The sequence below is a fragment of the Orcinus orca genome, chromosome 3 (assembly GCF_937001465.1).
Source record: "Orcinus orca chromosome 3, mOrcOrc1.1, whole genome shotgun sequence".
Lineage (NCBI taxonomy): Eukaryota > Metazoa > Chordata > Mammalia > Artiodactyla > Delphinidae > Orcinus > Orcinus orca.
In genome coordinates, this window is record NC_064561.1 from 163054411 (window position 1) to 163073959 (window position 19549).

The following is a 19549-nucleotide window of genomic DNA, read 5'->3' on the forward strand; positions in this document are numbered from 1 at the left end:
TTCCCTGGTGGCACAGTGGTCGGGAGTCCGCCTGCCGATGCAGGGGGCAAGGGTTCCTGCCCCGGTCCAGGAAGATCCCACATGCCGCGGAGCGGCTGGGCCCGTGAGCCATGGCCGCTGGGCCTGTGCGTCTGGAGCCTGTGCTCCGCAACAGGAGAGGCCACAACAGTGAGAGGCCCGCATACCGCAAAAAAAATAAATAAAATAAAAAATAACTCAATCATCTACCTAGTTCACAAACTAATAATCTAGGAGTTATATTTTATTTCTTCTTTATTTAATCCTTTATAATCAATACATGAGAAAGTAGTATTTCCTTTTCTGAATATTGACTATGAAGATCTTACTCTGGTCTTAGGTCTGGTTCCTCAGAAACAGACCTTGAGGCAAGGATTTGGGTGCCAGTGATAGGTTAACAGATTGCTTCTAGGTCAGGAAGTGAGGGAGAGAGTGGGAAAGCAAGACAGGAAGAAGAATCCAAGTGAGAGTATAATTTCAGTCAGTTCCAGCCTCAGCATGATTCTTTCTTTTTTTTTATAAATTTATTTACTTATTTTATTTTTGGCTGCATTGAGTCTTCGTTACTGCACGCGGGCTTTCTCTAGTTGCGGAGAGCAGGGGCTACTCTTTGTTGCCGTGCACGGGCTTCTCATTGTGGTGGCTTCTCTTGTTGAGGAGCATGGGCTTTAGGTGTGCAGGCTTCAGTATTTGTGGCACACGCCCTCAGCAGTTGTGGCTCGTGGGCTCTAGAGTGCAGGCTCAGTAGTTGTGGTACACGGGGTTAGTTGCTCTGCGGCATGTGGGATCTTCCCGGACCAGGGATCAAATCCATGTCCCCTGCATTGGCAGGCGGATTCTCAATCACTGTGCCACCAGGGAAGCCCAGCATGATTCTTTAGGGGAGCTCTGGGATGCAAATAACATGTTGGTTTTAATACTTCTGTACCTGTTAGACAATGGCTCAGGGATTCCAAGGGAGACAATTGTAAACTTGCAGGCATTTAGGCTCTCTGTGCCTGTGAGCAAAGTGGCTCCAGTAGCCAAGGGAAGTCCTTCAAAGAGTTGCAGGTGCAGGCCATTAGAAGCAAAGCATACAAAAATTGTAGTGCATGCAGTGTGTGTGTGTGTGTGTGTGTGTGTGTGTGTGTGTGTGTGTGTGTGTGTGTTGCCCATATTAAAGAATCAAAGGAAACCTGAGTAGAATAACAGTGTCCACTTCAAACTTCTCTATGAGCCATCATCATCTCTTTCTGCCCTACAGTGATGACTTTAACTGTCTCCCCCTTAACCAAAGCCTTTCCTATCCTCTAACCTATGTTCTGATCTGTAGCCAGATTGATCTTTTCTAAACATGGCATGTTAAAGTCTTCCAACTGCTTGCACTGGAAACGAAAACAAATTTCTTACTGTAGCTTATAGTGGCCTATGGGATACTGGTCTCTGCCTAAGTCTCTGGCTCCATCTAATATACAGCTAAACTTTTCGCTTAAAGGCTTACATTCTACCCAAAGTGGACATCATAGAACAGGCCACAGGAAATGAAGAATGCTCTTCAATTTCTCTTGCAAGTGTCATCAGCAAGGACGATGGCCAAAGGAAATTTCCCAGTGGGAAGAAACCAGGTTACCCAGTGTAGTCAACTAAGGAATTTGTTGTATTTCATCAAAGTGAATTAACAGTTATTCTTGAGATTCTCTGGCTGCTCATTTTCTACTGCATCATCCCTGATCAATAAAATGCAGGCATATTCTAATCTACTGGGCATTAGATATTACTTTTCCATTACACTTTTTGTAAGCATTATTTGACATTGTAGTATTCTGACATTTATTTCAGAGTTTTACAGGTTGTGGTTAAATTTACCAGTTTCCAGTAGTTTACAGGATTGGTAATAATAGCCACATAAAGTTGACGGAAATAATCAATAAACAATCTAAAATAAGGATGTTGATGGAAAAATCAATAAACAATCTATAATAAGAATAAAAAGAGTTTTATTTGGGCCAAGCTGAGGACTTTAGCCCGAAAGACATAGATTCAAGAACTTGAATTGTGTTCCGCCAGACTATGAAATGAAGGAGGCTTACAAGGGCAAAAACCTTTATACATTAAAAAATTACATAAGCTGTTTGTCAAGAATTAGAATTGGGGCTAGCAAGAACAACAATCCTTGTTAACCAAGGATTGGTTGGGGTCCAAAATGGTTGCATAATTTCAAGGAGAGACCTTGAGATCATAATGTTGCAGCTGCTAGGAGATGTTGTTTAGAGAATGCGGGTGGTGTCCTTGAGTCTGATACAGTTTAGGAAATTCAAGTTCTCAGTGACGCAGGAAAGTGTCTAAAACCATGTCCTCAATGGCCACGCATCTCCAGTTTGGATGACTGAACCACAATTACTCCATTTTGGTTTTTAAATGCACTCTTTTCTTAAATGGTTAAAGCAGATGTACAATGCATGCTCAATAAGCCATGGATACACTCTTTTAATTAGCATAAAGTTCAAGTTAAACAATGTATAAGCCAGAATGACTTCCTCATACCTCAATATGTGAAAATTTCTCCCATCAAAAATAATTATCATTGCCCAAGATTTCAGAGTAAAAGACAATAACGTGACTTTGATTTCTCTCATTCCGAATGAGAGATTTGTGGCCACATATGTGTATTTTGTTAAGTAAGAACTTTTTTTTTAATAATAGGTATGGAAACTAGGGTACATATAGCTGGACAAGCTAATAGCTCTGTACCAATAGCAAGCATCCATTATTTACTCTGTTATGTTGGTGATAGATTAATACATATATATGACTATATTGGAAGCAAACATGGCTGATAATGGCGATGATGATGTTGCTAATGAAAACACTAACATGTTGAGAATTTGTATGCTAGCACTATGCTAATGTACTATAAGCTACATGTATTATCTTATGTAAAAAATATTGTTTAAAGCTGTGGATCTAAAAACTAGCTCCAACACTTACTATCTGTATGATCTTTGTCAAATTACTTAAATTCCTCACACCTCAGTTTTCTCACAGGTATATGCTGCTGTAAAAATTAAATAAATCTTTGTGTTACAAATAACTATGACTTTGTGATAAAAGTTCAAGTAAAATTAATAACAATACCTTGTGAATCAGGTATTGATTATTCTCTTTTTATACAAGAAGTAGTTGAAACATAATGATGTGAGTAAATATCCAAAAGTCTCAGATAATAAGGGATAAAGCCAAGCTAGATGCTTATATTTGACCTTTATGACTTGATAACTGCAACTGAATCCACAGATATATGGTCCAGCATTGGACATCTGGCCTTAGCCATGTAAATTAGAGTCCATTTCCAGAATTTTTTAAACTCAAGACAGAAAAGACTATCAGTTGCTTTCTGGATTGGATGATGTTAAATCTGAACTTCATGTATTTGTATATTTCATCAGGTTGAGAAGGCTTAGGTCAAAGCCAGAGAGAAAAGAGAGAGAGAGAGAGAGAGCTCAAGTACTCAAGCCCCTAATTCTAGTTTTCATAAGCAGGAAATGCCCAGTTGCTTCTATACTCCTTTCATTCTTTCCTTTCCACAACTTGATATTATAATCCAATGAATTCTTTTTTTTTTTGCCTACACTAGTTGGAGATGGGTTTTTATTGCTTATCAAATCATTAACATCAGCAGCAATATCTCACATCTTCTAGATTAAATCCCTTACTAATTAAACAAATTTACTAATAAATAAAATTAAATTTGAAATACCCAATGAATTATTTTTACTTCAAGAAGAATCAACTTACTATCTCAATAGAAAAACATTGTTTATTTCAAAATTCTGGATCAATTATCCCATAGGTAAGACCTCATATCTAATTTTGCAATACCAATTTTGTGTGCTCTGTTATTTTTATTATTTTAGGAAATATATGTGATGTTGTTTTTAATTATAAGGTAAAATGTTCCTGAACATGAGGAGAGCATGTTCTCCTCAGTCTCAAATAAATTTGAGTGACTTACTCAACTGATTTTTGGGAAAAAATGTTATTGATTGTAAAGGATCAACATGGTACAGTGCTAGGTAATGCTAGACACAATCCAAAGTATACTTGGTATCATTTAATTTGCCTTGAGGCAACATCTCAACGTATTAGAGAAGAATAAGGAGGAGGGGAAGAAGAGGAAGAGGTGGAGAACAGCTTGCAAAAGTTGGTAGATTGTGAACAGAAAACAGTGTTCTTATTCATATATATGTATATATTAATAAATATTCTACTTTTATTAGTCTTGAGGACTTTAGGAACACTTGATATGATCTTTGGTGTATTTTGGAGCTTATCTTTTCAAAATAATGAATATTTAAATTACTAATATATTTACATTTACATGCTGTAATACAGTGGTAGTAAAGTCAGCTGTTAAATTCCTATTTAATTTATTTGTATTATATATGTCTCCCTACTTATCTGTATGATATATGAGTTTTTAATGACAGTTCACTGATGTAACATGGAAAAATAATGTATTAATGATATATTATTTATAACATTCAGAAAAGTTTTATAGTTTACAAGTTATGTGAAAATGAAACACAACCTAATAAACCATTTTTCTCACGCTACTTTTCAGGGGAAACAGACAGTACACTGAATTTGATTTCCTGCTGAAGCCGCAAATAATGAGGACTTATCACTGCCTACCACTATTCATCTGGACCTATATGTTTCATACAATTGATGCTATCTCATTTCAAGAAAAAGCTAACAGTGATTTACCAAGTGAAAGGATAGTGGGTCTGACACAAGATGATGGTAAAACGCTACATCGCACCAAGCGTGGCTGGATGTGGAATCAATTCTTCTTGTTGGAAGAGTACACAGGTACAGACACACAATATGTAGGCAAGGTAAGAATTTTTATATAAGTCTAGAAGCTGAAAGTGATAGTTATTTTTTACAGCAGCTTTCCACATCACTAATGATTATTTTAAAATATTTGACAAATGGCGATGTGCAGAAGGCATCATGTAAATTCTTTCGGTAGGATAGTGTGGGGAATGTGATTTATTCAGGTAGTTAGTTTAGGTCAGTAACCATAGTAAGCCTCAAAATAAAAAAACTAATTTGTGGACTTAATTCCTTATTAATCAGCTAGATATGATTTAATATGCGTGTGCACCTAAATGATTAAAAAAACATTCTTTGAAATTTAAAGTTATGGGTAAATAATAACTGTGTTATATGAAGCAAAGCAAAATGCAATTGCAATATACCAAAAGTTACCAAAACGTATTGGTCTCTGCTGATGAATAATTTATCAAAAAAGTTAAATTAAAATGTCATTAAGATTTCTTAACTCCAAATTTCTGATATTTTCTAGGATTGTGGAGGGAGCTGGGTCTGTAGGTAGGAAGTGCTAGTAAAAAAATTAAAAATTGCACGTGGATAAATCCAAGGTGGTGGGATTACATATGGCCAGAGAAAAGAAACACAAATATACATGCGCACACACACGCACACATCTACACAAATGTTAGTCTAATGGGATGAAGTCAGACCACTACTATGAAACACCCAAACATGCTGAGATGTTTTTACACACAGCATGGGATGTGAATCTGTGTTAAACTCTCTTGTACAAATTCACTGTGGGTGGAGCACAAATCTGGGATGATCAATTTGCTTTCAGTGTCAGGGTGTACCAAAGGACCAAGAGGATGAATTATCAGGATTTTTTATAAGGAAATACTGTAGAATATTTTATGTCATTTCAGATGTTTGCAATATAAGAGAGAAAAGTCAGAAGTGTTGAAATGAAGAGCAATTTTTGTTTTCACAATAATGCAAACTGAAGTTTACTAATTCTGTTTTCTATAATAAGGGACACCTTTGGTTCTTACTCAGGAAGATTACAAAGTAATAACAATTGCCATGTAGTTTCACAGTAATTTGAACAGACACATGTGACTGAATTACTTGGGCAGAATAGTAATACTGCTCAAGAGAAGAATTAAATTTAACAAGAAGCATAGCAAAGTCTCCTACTATTCTGTTAGAGAAACTTCATATGCAATTGATTTTTTACACATTAGATCTAGATCTTGAAAAATCCATAGCTATCATGGATTAATCGATTGCTCACATGTCTATAATTATTGAGAACTGAGCAGATTTAAGTATTTTAATATCTGGTTGTTAAAACATATTTATTACATGAAGAGATAAATTTACAGAGATAGTATTTATTAATTCTAAAGGAAACAGTATTCATACAATAATTCTGAAATATCAACTTAATTGACCAATACATTTTAGTTAAAAGATATGTATTTTTAAAAAATTATTTGGCCACTTCACGCGTCACGTGGGATCTTAGTTCCCTGACCAGGGATCAAACCCGCGCCCCCTGCTTTGGAAGCACAGAATCTTAACCACTGGACCACGAGGGAAGTCCCAGAGGTATGTATTTGTACTTGATTTGCTAAGTGCAATTGTCGAACTGCCTATAAATAGTCACCATCTAAATTCAATAAGGTATCTTTTTTACAGAATTAGCTCTCATTTTTTCATAGTTTTAATTCCAAAACGTTTACTATTCCATAGCTGAAATTATCCAAAGTATAATCATAGAATTCTGAACTGGAAGAGAATTCTAACATCCATGAACTCTTGGTTACAACTGGATAGTACTGGTGTAGGTGTTAACTAAAATGATGGGAAACAGAAACACCAGTTGCCAAATCGTTAGGAATCTGGTTTATATTTGATTATCAAATGGTGGGATGACTCTCTCTCTTGAACTTTCATATGTTGATGTGTGCACTAAATATGGATATTTTCCCCAAGCATATATAAAATGATGTTCTTGGATAAGCGATTTTCTCTTAGGCTTTTAGAGTATGGCAGTATGATTTGTACAGAGATAGAAATAAAGTCTGAAATTTCCTGAAGGATATTTAATAAGTTTTTATAGCACATTATAGTGTTTTTCAGAATCTAAATAAATGATCTTTATAAAGGTTTTAGAATGTCATTACTTATGGTGCAGTACATGTACCAGCTGCTTCTGATTTATGGGCACACTGTACCCCAAAACGCTCTTTACAGTTTCATTGTTTAAAACTAAGAACATATGAGAAAAATATTAAGCATTAAGGCTAGGTGCTCAGGACAGTCTACAAAAGCTTATTTCATACTGAATTCTACAAAATCTACTTTTACAATAGAGTGCTATCATTTCATTCTTACTGCCAATCCCCTCGCTGCCAGTACTGTAATACCACATCTCTGCACCATTGCATCAGCACACTAAATATAGTCTTTTCACTTGACTTTAATTTTTAATTCTCAAAAATATATTATACACTGTTTCTTGAATGATATCAATCTCTTGGACAAAATGTATATAGAAAAATAACCTAAATTTACTTAGGTAGATTTCAGCGTTCAGTATCATTGTGTATTCCTGCCTATGTTCTATATTCCCATAATTAAGTAGCCTTGGCTCCTAAAACAGTGAAAGCTTTCCTTTTCCAAATACTTGACCTCTATCTGATCATTTTCACAGGCACTTTTCCACAGAGTATCTAACATCCTTTTCCATAATCTCATCTCTTCTCTGCTTTAAGTCCTACATCAAGTATATCCTCCTACATTAAGCCCATCTTCATTCTCCCCAGCTAGAATTTCCTGTCAAAGTTATGAAATCATCTATCAAAACCTTATTTATGGCACAATTTTAATTATCTTGGTCTAGTAATTTATCTCCTAGAATCTGTGACATTTGGGATTTGAATCGGTGTTAGATTTAAGGTTTTTTTTCTTATTTTCTCAAAATATTTGACATATTTACTCAAAATTAATATTCAGTTGATATCTCAATAGATCTTTACTGAGTATTTATTAATCTGGGTCCTGAGAGATCGACACTATAAAGCACAGAAAGAGCAAAATTAAATGAAATATATTTCCTGTTCCTGACACGTTACACCAAAGTTGATTCCCTTTCTATATTTCTGTTATACTTGAGGGCCCTAATTGTAACCAAGCCCCTCCCATTTTGCTCTAGGACCTCAAAACAGCACATACAGTTTAGAATCATTTCACTCCAAAATAACTACCACAAGTATTTAGAATTAAAAGTTAAATAAGTCCTGATGGAATGAGGAATTATAACTACTTCTAGGAAAATTTTCATTTAAAATATATTAGTGAGCATATTTTTTCTGGAATATAAGTAAAAAAACATTCAAAAAACATTAGAATGTGGTAGAAAATGTTTATTAGTATGATTCCCAATTATATGTGTGACTTTTCCTGATATCTTCTACCGATTTCGCTGCTTTTGAACTGTTTCTAATACTCCAACATTCTCTTCCTCTACTTCCAAACTTTCAGAGGATCAAATGCACCCTTACATACTCATCAGTGTTAAAAAAGGAAGAAAACAAAAGAAAAAAGAAAGAAATAGAAGTAGAAGATTCTTCAGGAGGGTACAGGGAGAGCGATAGGGGAAAGTATTTAAGCACAAGCATCATTATTAGTAGTAGTAGTAATTATCATTATTATCATTATAATAAAAGGAATTTGTGCTACCTACAAAAAAACAGGTCTAGAAAATTAGAAATTAATTAAAAAAATCAAAGATAACTATAAGCATACCACCAAGACAAGGTAAATTGTTTACATATTTCTACTTATTTACTAGTTGTATTTTCTTAACATTCTTGATTTTCTATTGTTTATGAATATTTTATTTTGCCTTTCTCATTCGATGTTGTGTTTTTGGATATTGTTAAAATGTCAATATTAGCCATGTCATATTATGTCGTATACATAATCATAATCATTTAAAAAATTTCCAAATGTTCTATTTAGACTGTCTGGTTTTATACATGCGTGTGCACACGCACACACACATACACACACACTCACATCTCTCTGTGATAAAAATTTTGTACCTGATAATTTTTAGTGTGTTTTAAACTATCTTTAGGATGAATTGGGAGATTGGAGTTGACATATATACACTAATATGTATAAAATGGATAACTAATAAGAACCTGCTGTATAAAAAAATAAAATAGATTCAAAAATTCAAAAAAATTATCTTTAGGATAAATTATTGAAAGTGAATTTCGCAGAATCAAAGATATGAATGAGTTTAAAGTTCTGGATGTGTATTAGTCAACTGCATTTCAGAAAATTTATACGACTTCTCTTTCAACAACATAGGATATTTGTATGTTGGATATTTATTTGTAAATTTATCACTGTATTTTAATATGGATGTTAACCCTGTGCATTACTGTTCAATTAGCTTGAAAAACTGAACACCTACAATGTGGGACACTATGCTGAGTCCTAAAAATAGGAGTCAATAAGATGAACTGGTCCTTATATTCGAAAGAGATAGAAATAGCTTATTGTAGATAGGAAATTCTCTATCTATAATAAGCAAAATGCTATTATTGCTGGCCTGCTAGGAGAAAGACCCAATAGAAGTCTCAATTTAGGGGAAAGATGACACATTGTTTTTCTTATCCAATGGACTGAATTCCTAATACCTAAACTTTCACCTAAACTGGAATCATTCTCTAAATTAATAATGTTTGTTTATTCATTAATTTAGGAACTGCCATATTTCCCTGTTCCAGTGAACACAGACATTTTTACCAGATAATCACAAATATTCAAACTTTCCTCGTGCAAACATTTTGTAATTTGTCCACAATAAATCCTAATAACTCACGTTAAGGGTCTTATAGCTATGATGGTGGTGTTCATGGGAAAGGTGTTAGAAAGTTTTTCTAAAAATTGTCTAGCCTTCTTTACACTGATTTAAATCATAAAGTAATTGTGGTCACTCTAGATATGCTATTAAATTTATAATTAGTGGAATTTCCTCAGTAAATATTCTGTTTCTCAGCCAGAATTTCCTAGTGATGTGATTGCTATAAATCATCATAGTTAGAACTATAAACTAAAAATTAGAGGCAAAAACAAGGGTTCAAGGTTAATGAATAAGTAACTTGGCAAATCTAAGGGGAAAGAGGCCTTCTTCTCCTACAGTGGGAAGTGATATGTTTGTTATTTTGTGAAGTTTCAACTCCCTCAGTACTTTCTAACAACAAAAGGTTTTTTTAAATTAAAATTACATTCTCCCCCAGTGTATATTCTATTTTTCCTCTATGAATACAATCAAGATTTGTTGCTATTGTGTGTTATTGGTTTTAGAAAAAAACTTCATTTTAAAAACTATTTTGGTAAATGTGTCTTAATACTTGAAAAAAATGTGCATTGCTTAGTTACAGAGTATAGTATTCTGCAATCTTAGGTAAAGATGATGACGGTATTTTTCAGTTCTCTGTCATTACAATTTGTGTATCTCCTTTATCCAATTCTTACTGTTAGAAGAATATTAAACAGTTCCATTTAAAAAGTTCTCTTCTTACGTTTCTCGATTTTTTCATTTATTTCTATGCAAGTATTAGGTGCATGGCCAATTATCTTTTATGTTTCTGATTAATTGATGTTTCATTATTATGAAACATCACCTTTATCTTTGATAATACTACTTGCTTGAAGTTTACTTTGCCTGATCCAAATTTATCCATGCCAACTCACTTATGTTTGTGTTTTTGTTGTTTATCTTTTTCCATGCTTTTGTTTTCAGTCTTTCTGTGTAATTATAGTAAAAATGCAGCTCTTATAAACAGCTCAGAGTTGGTTTACGCTTTTTTATCCAGTCTGATAATATTCAACATTTAATTGGAATGTTAAGACCATTCATATAAAATGCAATTATTGATATACTTGGATTCGAGTCTGCCATTTTCTTATTTTCTTTTGTCCCATTTATGTTCATACCTTTGTTTCTGCTTTCCTACCATCTTTTTTGTTAATTGCATATTTTTAAATATCTGAATTTATGTCCCTTATAATTCATCCTTAACCTATTATATTGTGAAGTGAATTAATATTATATATTTTATAATTGTTTATAACATGTTTACAATTATTACAGTAATCTTTCAACAATATAATTTCTCTTGCCTGTAGGACTTCATTCTATTTTTGTCATATATTTTCCTTCTGTATATATTATAAAGTGCATCATACATTGCTAATGTTTATTATTTAGGCATTTTATTATTTATTTAAAAGCAAAAAATTAAAAAAAAATTATGTTATATTACATGATTACCACTTCCAGTCATGCTTTTCATTCTTTCATGTAGATCTTAATTTCTGTATGCTATCATTTCCCTTCAAACTGAAGACTTCCTTTAGCATCACTTGTAGTGTGAATTTGCTGGAAGCAAATTTTCTTACCTCTTTTTAATCTGAAAATATCACTATTTGACTTTTAATTTTGAAAAATATTTTAATTGGTTATAGAAATATATACTGATTTGACAGTTTTTATTTATTTTTTCCTTTCAGCACTTTAAATTTTTGTTACATTGCATTGTGGATTCTATTACTTTTAATAAGTCAGTCATTATTCTTACCATTGTTGCTCTGTATATAATTAGTATTTGTCTCTGGTTGCTTTTAAAGTTCTCAATAGTTTGTCTTAGCAAGTATCTTACTTTGATACCAAATGTGTTTTATTAATCCTGCTTGGTATTCACTGGCCTTCTTAGACCAGCAGATCTTTTTGCACCAAATTTTAAAACGTACGATCATTTTATTTTTGTGGCCAGTTCTACAAAATTAATAAACAGCATGGACATGTAGATTTAAACCACTCAAACACCAGAATGACCAAGAGTAAAATGACAGAAAATCCCAAGTGAATGTGATATGAACAAGCTGGAACTCTCAATGAATTCTAGTTGAACTATGAATGCTAGAAACATTAAAGGAGACCAAAATGGAGAAATACAATATACTTAGGGATTAGAAGATTAAAAAATAATCTAAAGATTAAATGCCATCATAATCAATATCCCCATGTATTTCTTTTAACTTCATTTAGAATTAATTTCAAACATTCTGAGGGGCATTCAAATTGTACAAAGAACTATACAGCATTCAGCAAGATTTACCAATTATCAACATCTCACCCATTTTGTTTTATCACTCTTTTTATTTATACAGATTGTATATTGTGGCTGAACCATTTCAGTTTTGTCATTACTTCTAGGACTTGTCTCTTTCTGAGCTCTATAGGAGTAGTTGCAAACCCACAATAACTCGGCAAGATTGAACTCGAATTTCTGTTTCCTGATGATGAAATTCACAACTCCTTAGCCTTCTTGCTGACATTTTCTACTAAGTTTCTTGGAGTTGGATATTGTGCATGTGAAGTTTAGATATCAACTTGGAGATGTTAACAGAGACTTGAGGGTTCCATTCTCTGTGACCCTCTCCTCCCTAAGATTGTGCTCTCCAGTTTCTATCTACCCTGGCAAACCCAAACTCCAATCAGAGTCTCCTCAGCCCAGTAATACTGCTTCTTCCTGCTTGGGCTCTAATTATATGTTCCTAACTGTATCAGGAAAGTACCCTTAGAGGAAAAGTCTGGTAATGATATTAGGCCACAAAAATTTAACTCAAGGTCATAGGCTTTGCAACACCACCTCTTTTGATTGGTGTTTCGTGTCATCAAGCAGTTTTGTCTGTCTGTATATCCTTTATTTGGGTCATGCTTCCATAATTATTCTCAGTGGATATATTTGTCCAGTGAAATTACCTGTGAGGATAAAAACCTAAACGTCAAGACTGCTTTTGAGAAATCACATCATGATGTGACTATGCACATTTCATGAACCAGTAAGGCTTATTACAATATTGTAAGATTTAAAAATGTTTCAAATGTGCTAAGTCAAAATAAGCTCTATTTTTTCCCCAAAGGTATACTTATTATTTCTGTTTCATGGTTTATTATATCAGGTAGGACTTTCAGAGTGTTTTATATCATAAGTGGTAGTGAGAATTAGTTCCTTACTGTGATATGTTACTCTAAACAATACGATGCTTGGTATTTTAAGCTTCTCTGGCATGTTAAGAAACATGATGGTGCACTGTTTTCTTCCTGACAAAGAACTCAGACCTTCAAATGGAAATTTGCTGTGGCCATTTGTAAATGTTTTCTATTCACTTCTTGTCTGGACCAGCAAGCCTATTTTAGAGTCACATTTCTGCTTTTCCATTCCTATCTCAAATGCCCACTGAGAACAATGATAGATGTCCCTTCTTTCCAGGGCAGTTTTGAACACCACCACTCAATCTACCAGTACATCAGTGAGAGCATGAGGGCAGAAGTCAGGTGTCACTAGTTAGCCTGCCTCTTTTGAACTATCTACTCTTCTACTATGTACATAATAGGGTTATATAAAATAAACATAAAGAGCATTTCATAAAAATACTTCCATTATATCCATTCAGACTGGCTTATTCTTTGAAAATATAGATTATTCCCCCTAGTTCAGTGTCTGGCATTTATTAGCACTCAATTCAATGTTGAAAGTAGTCTAGGTTTTTGAACACAAGAGTGTGATGTTATCATCACTATTATAATCACTGCACTGATTAAGCACAAGATAGAACTGAAAATGAACAGGCGGATGTCTTCCAAACTCATTAAACTGCTTTAATGGAGTTTTGCAAAAGGAAAGAAATATCACATATCGTGATGTTTTACGTATTAATTTTCATAAGTACAAAAATCATTATTTTGCTCATTAAAGATGGCCTTTAACATCAAGACGATTTTAACAAAATGGAGCAGAAGAGGGAAAAATTGTCTTAAAATATATTATGCAAAATAAGTTGGTAAAATTGAGCCACATTAAATATTATAAGCAATACATGTTACTTTGTTAATTTGTAATGAGATTTAAAAAGTAAAGATGCATTATAAACACTGTTTTAACCTTAAATTCATTCATGATATTAAAGCAGAGAATGAAATCACAGTACAAAAATGAAAGTCCATACAAAGAAATATTTATTGACACGTTTCTGAAGATATATTACGTTAGAGAGACACACACTCAAATCAGTGAAACTTCTTGCTGTTGGTTTTGTTGTTAGAATTACTTGAAATGCCTTGGTCATGGAAGGAGTTGAAATTGGATATTGTTTTACAGTTATATGTTTGTGATGAATTTAAACTCAGTCTCAAATGTATATCAATAGTTAATATGATTTGCACTGCTAATCTTCAAGGAAACTTTGAAGTAAAGAATACAAACAAAAATAGAGGCTATAAAGGTGACTGCAAGCTAAAGTACAAAAGCAAGTGATATAATTATGTAATCAGATATCTAGCAGGACTTTCCACAGGCTACACTGAACTTAGTAACTTAGGTTTTCCAACTTCTTAGGCCACTAACTGAAGTCATAGTAGAGAACTAATATGGAAAGCACATCGAGTAACTAATTTTAAAGCCCCATCTCATTATTAGGTATCACTTCAATGATAAAAATATAAACTTTTTTTAACTTAAAAAATTTTTTAACATCTTTATTGTAGTATAATTGCTTTACAATGTTGTGTTAGCTTCTGCTGTATAACAAAGTGAATCAGCTATATGTATACATATATCTCCATAACCCCTCCCTCTTGAATCTCCCTCCCACCCTCCCTATCCCACCCCTCTGGGTGGTCACAAAGCAACGAGTTGATCACCCTGTGCTATGTAGCTGCTTCCCACTAGCCATCTGTTTTACATTTGGTAGTGTCAAAGCTACTCTCTCACTTCGTCCCAGCTTACCCTTCCCCCTCCCCACGTCCTCAAGATCATTCTCTACGTCTGTGTCTTTATTCCTGTTCTGCCACTAGGTACATCAGAAACTTTTTTTTTTTTTAAGATTCCATATATATGTATTAGCATACGGTATTTGTTTTTCCCTTTCTGACTTACTTCACTCTGTATGGCAGACTCTAGGTCCATCCACCAAACTACAAATAACTCAATTTCATTTCTTTTTATGGCTGAGTAATATTCCATTGTATATATGTAACACATCTTCTTTATCCATTCATCTGTTGATGGACACATAGGTTGCTTCCATGTTCTGGCTATTGTAAACAGAGCTGCAATGAACATTGTGTGACATGACTCTTTTTGAATTATGGTCTTCTCAGGGTATATGCCCAGTAGTGGGATTGCTGGGTCATATGGTAGTAATATTTTTAATTTTTCAAGAAGTCTCCATACTGTTCTCCATGGTGGCTGTATCAACTTACATTCCCACTAACAGTGCAAGAGAGTTCTCTTTTCTCCACACCCTCTCTAGCATTTATTGTTTCTAGATTTTCTGACGATGGCCATTCTGACTGGTGTGAGGTGATACCTCATTGTAGTTTTGATTTGCCTTTCTCTAATGATTCGTGATGTTGAGCATCCTTTCATGTGTTTGTTGGCAATCTGTATATCTTCTTTGGAGAAACGTCTATTTAGGTCTTCGGCCCATTTTCGGATTGGGTTGTTTGTTTTTTGATATTGAGCTGCATGAGCTGCTTGTATATTTTGGAGATTAACCCTTTGTCAGTTGCTTCATTTGCAAATATTTTCTCCCATTCTGAGGGCTGTCTTTTCGTCTTTTTAATGGCTTCCTTTTCTGTGCAAAAGCTTTTAAGTTTCATTAGGTCCCATTTGTTTATTTCTGTTTTTATTTCCATTTCTCTAGGAGGTGGGTCAAAAAGGATCTTACTGTGATTTATGACAAAGAGTGTTCTTCCTATGTTTTCCTCTAAGAGTTTTACAGTGTCCGGTCTTACATTTAGGTCTTTAATTCATTTTGAGTTTATATTTGTATACAGTGTTAGGGAGTGTTCTAGTTTCATTTTTTACATGTAGCTGTCCAGTTTTCCCAGCACCACTTACTGAAGAGACTGTATTTTCTCCATTGTATATCCTTGCCTCCTTTGTCATAGATTAGTTGACAATAGGTGCATGGGTTTATCTCTGGACTTCCTATCCTGTTCCATTGATCTATATTTCTGTGTTTGTGCCAGCACCATATTGTCTTGATTACTGTAGCTTTGTACTATAGTCTGAAGTCAGGGAGTCTGATTCTTCCAGCTCTGTTTTTTTCCCTCAATTTTGCTTTGGCTATTTGCGGTCTTTTGTGTCTCATACAAATTTTAAGAGTTTTTGTCCTACCTCTGTAAAAAATGCTACTGGTAATTTGATAGGGGTTGCATTTAACCTGTAGATTGCTTTGGATAGTATAGTCATTTTGACAGTAATGAGTCTTCCAATCCAAAAACATGGTATATCCCTCCATCTGTTGTGTTACCTTTGATTTCTTTCATCAGTGTCTTATAGTTTTCTGAGTACAGGTCTTTTACCTCCTTAGGTAGTTTTATTCCTAGGTATTTTATTCTTTTTGTTGCAGTAGTGAATGGGATTGTTTCCTTAATTTCTCTTTCTGATATTTTGTTGTTAGTGTATAGGAATGCAAGAGATTTCTGTGCATTAATTTTGTATCCTGCAACTTTACCAAATTCACTGATTAGCTCTAGTAGTTTTCTGGTGGCATCTTTAGGATTATGTATGTATAGTATCATGTCATCTGCAAACAATGACAGTTTTACTTCTTTTCCAATTTGTACTCATTTCATTTCTTTTTCTTCTCTGATTGCCATGGCTAGGATTTCCAAAACTATGTTGAAAAATAGTGGCGAGAGCGGTCATCTTTGTCTTATTCCTGATCTTAGAGGAATGCTTTCAGTTTTTCACCACTGAGAATGATGTTTGCTGTGGGTTTGTCCTATATGGCCTTTATTATGTTGAGGTATGGTCCCTCTATGCCCACTTTCTGGAGAGTTTTTATCATAAGTGGGTGCTAATTTTTTTCAAAGGCTTTTTCTGCATCTATTAAGATGATCATATGGTTTTTATTCTTCAATTTGTTAATATGGTGTATCACATTGATTGATTTGCATATGTTGAAGAATCCTTGCATCCCTGGGATAAATCCCACTTGATCATGGTGTATGATCCTTTTATGTTGGATTCTGTTTGTTAGTATTTTGTTCTGAATTTTTGCATCTATGTTTTTCAGTGATATTGGTCTGTAATTTTCTTTTTTTGTAATATCTATGTCTGGTTTTGGTATCAGGGTGATGGTGGCCTCGTGGAATGAGTTTGGGAGTTTTCCTTCCCCTGCAATTTTTTGGAAGAGTTTAAGAAGGATGGGTGTTAGCTCTTCTCTAAATGTTTGATAGAATTCACCTGTGAAGCCATCAGGTTCTGGACTTTTGTTTGTTGGAAGATTTTTAATCACAGTTTCAATTTCATTACTTGTGATTTGTCTGTTCATATTTTCTTTCTTCCTGGTTCAGTCTTGGAAAGTTATACCTTTCTAAGAATTTATCCATTTCTTCTAGGTTGTCCAATTTATTGGCATAGAGTTGCTTGTAGTAGTCTCTTATGATACTTTGTATTTCTGCAGTGTCCACTGTAACTTTTCATTTTTCATTTCTAATTTTATTGATTTGAGTCCTCTTCCTCTTTTTCTTGATGAGTCTGCCTAATTGTTTATCAATCTTTTTTATCTTCTCAAAGAACCAGCTTTTAGTTTTATTGATCTTTGCTATTGTTTGTTTCTATTTCAGTTATTTCTGCTCTGATCTTTATGATTTCTTTCCTTCTACTAACTTTGGGTTTTGTTTGTTCTTCTTTCTCTAGTTCCTTTAGGTGTAAGGTTAGATTGTTTATTTGAGATGTTTCTTGTTTCTTGAGGTAGGATTGTATTGCTATAAACTTCCCTATTAGAACTGCTTTTGCTGCATCCCATAGGTTTTGTATCATCATGTTTTCATTGTCATTTGTCTCTAGGTATTTTTTGATTTCCTCTTTGATTTCTTCAGTGATGTCTTGATTATTTAGTAATGTATTATTTAGCCTCCATGTGTTTGTGTTTTTTACATTTTTTTCTCTGTAATTGATTTCTAATCTCATAGGACTGTGGTCGGAAAAGATGCTTGATATCATTTCAGTTTTCTTAAATTTACAGAGGCTTAATTTGTGACCCAAGATGTGATCTATCCTGGAGAATATTCCATGTGCACTTGTGAACAAAGTGCAATCTGCTGTTTTCAGATGGAATGTCCTATAAATATCAATTCAATCTATCTGGTCTATTGTGTCATTTAAAGCTTGTGTTTATTAATTTTCTGTCTGGATGATCTGTCCATTGGTGTAAGTGAGGTGTTAAAGTACCCCACTGTTATTGTGTTACTGTTGATTTTCTCTTTTATAGCTGTTAGCATTTGCCTTATGTATTGAGGTGTTCCTATGTTGGGTGTATATGTATTTATAATTGTTATATCTTCTTCTTGGATCGATCCCTTGATAATTATGTAGTGTTCTTCCTTGTCCCTTGTAACATTCTTTATTTAAAGTCTGTTTTATCTGATATGAGTATTGCTACTCCAGCTTTCTTTTGATTTCCATTTGCATGGGATATTTTTTTCCATCCCCTCACTTTCAGTCTGTGTGCCTCCCTAGGTCTGAAGTGGGTCTATTGTAGACAGCATATATATGGGTCTTGGTTTTGTATCCATTTAGTGAGCCTGTGTCTTTTGGTTGGAACATTTAATCCATTCACATTTAAGGTAATTATCAATATGTATGTTCCTATTACCATTTTCTTAATTGTTTTGGGTTTATTTTTGTAGATCTTTTCCTTCTCTTGTGTATACTACCTAGAAAAGTTGCTTTAGCATTTGTTGTACAGCTCGTTTGTTGGGGCTGAATTCTTTTAGCTTTTGCTTGTCTTTATAGCTTTGATTTCTCCGTCAAATCTGAACGAGATTACAATTCTTTTAAAACTGTTAACAGTTGAATATTCACTATTATTCACAGCATAATCACACTATGTTTAAAGTGCCCTTTAACCCCCATCTCTTCACAGTTTATTTATCCTCTCCAATCAATTCTCTTGACTATTAAATCTTGTTCAATTTAAAAGGTCTACATTTAGTATCACTCTTTATGATTCATTTATCCATCTGCCAGTTAGCAGTTGTTGTTTTCTCTGTGATGTCACTGTATATTTTATAGGGTTTTTAAATGTTCTTATCACACAGTTGTATCTGTGTGTGTGTGTATGCAGTTGTATGCATGCTGTGAATAAAAACAAAGTCCTTTTCAAATTCAATGCCCCTAGTACAGTGCAGGCATATGCACACACACACATCAGAGCAATAAGAACAGCTTTCTTTGTAAGGAGATTAAACTTTGCAAGCAAATATTCTAAGACAAATACTGTTGTTAAAGTACATTTCAACCATGTAGTTGATTTTAGCAACATATACAAATATTATGATGCATGATAATGATTCACTCTAAACTCCCTTCTTTTTGACTTGCAGTTTTTTATATTTAATGAATTTTGTGCATTGAGATCATAATGGATAATACTATTTAAAGTTGTTCCTATTAAACAGTTATTTCTCTAAAGTTGGAATAAAATAGTGAGAGTGATAATACACTACCGAAGTTAGCACTCCCCAGAGTATAAAAATTGACTTTTTAAAATGAAGTGTTGAAGGCTATAACCTTCATTTCTATTCTATGAGATATAATATGACTGA

At 33.8% G+C, this 19549-nt stretch overlaps 1 protein-coding gene across 1 annotated transcript in view; it reads left to right on the forward strand.

The window, feature by feature from the left end:
* The window catches only part of CDH9 (cadherin 9), a 123159-nt gene that overhangs the window by 38606 nt on the left and 65004 nt on the right, over positions 1-19549 (forward strand). Inside the window, exon 2 of the mRNA XM_004276370.3 lies at positions 4619-4895. Coding sequence (XP_004276418.1) covers positions 4668-4895 — 228 coding nt within the window. The 5' untranslated portion in view covers positions 4619-4667. The remainder of the gene's footprint in view (positions 1-4618; positions 4896-19549) is intronic.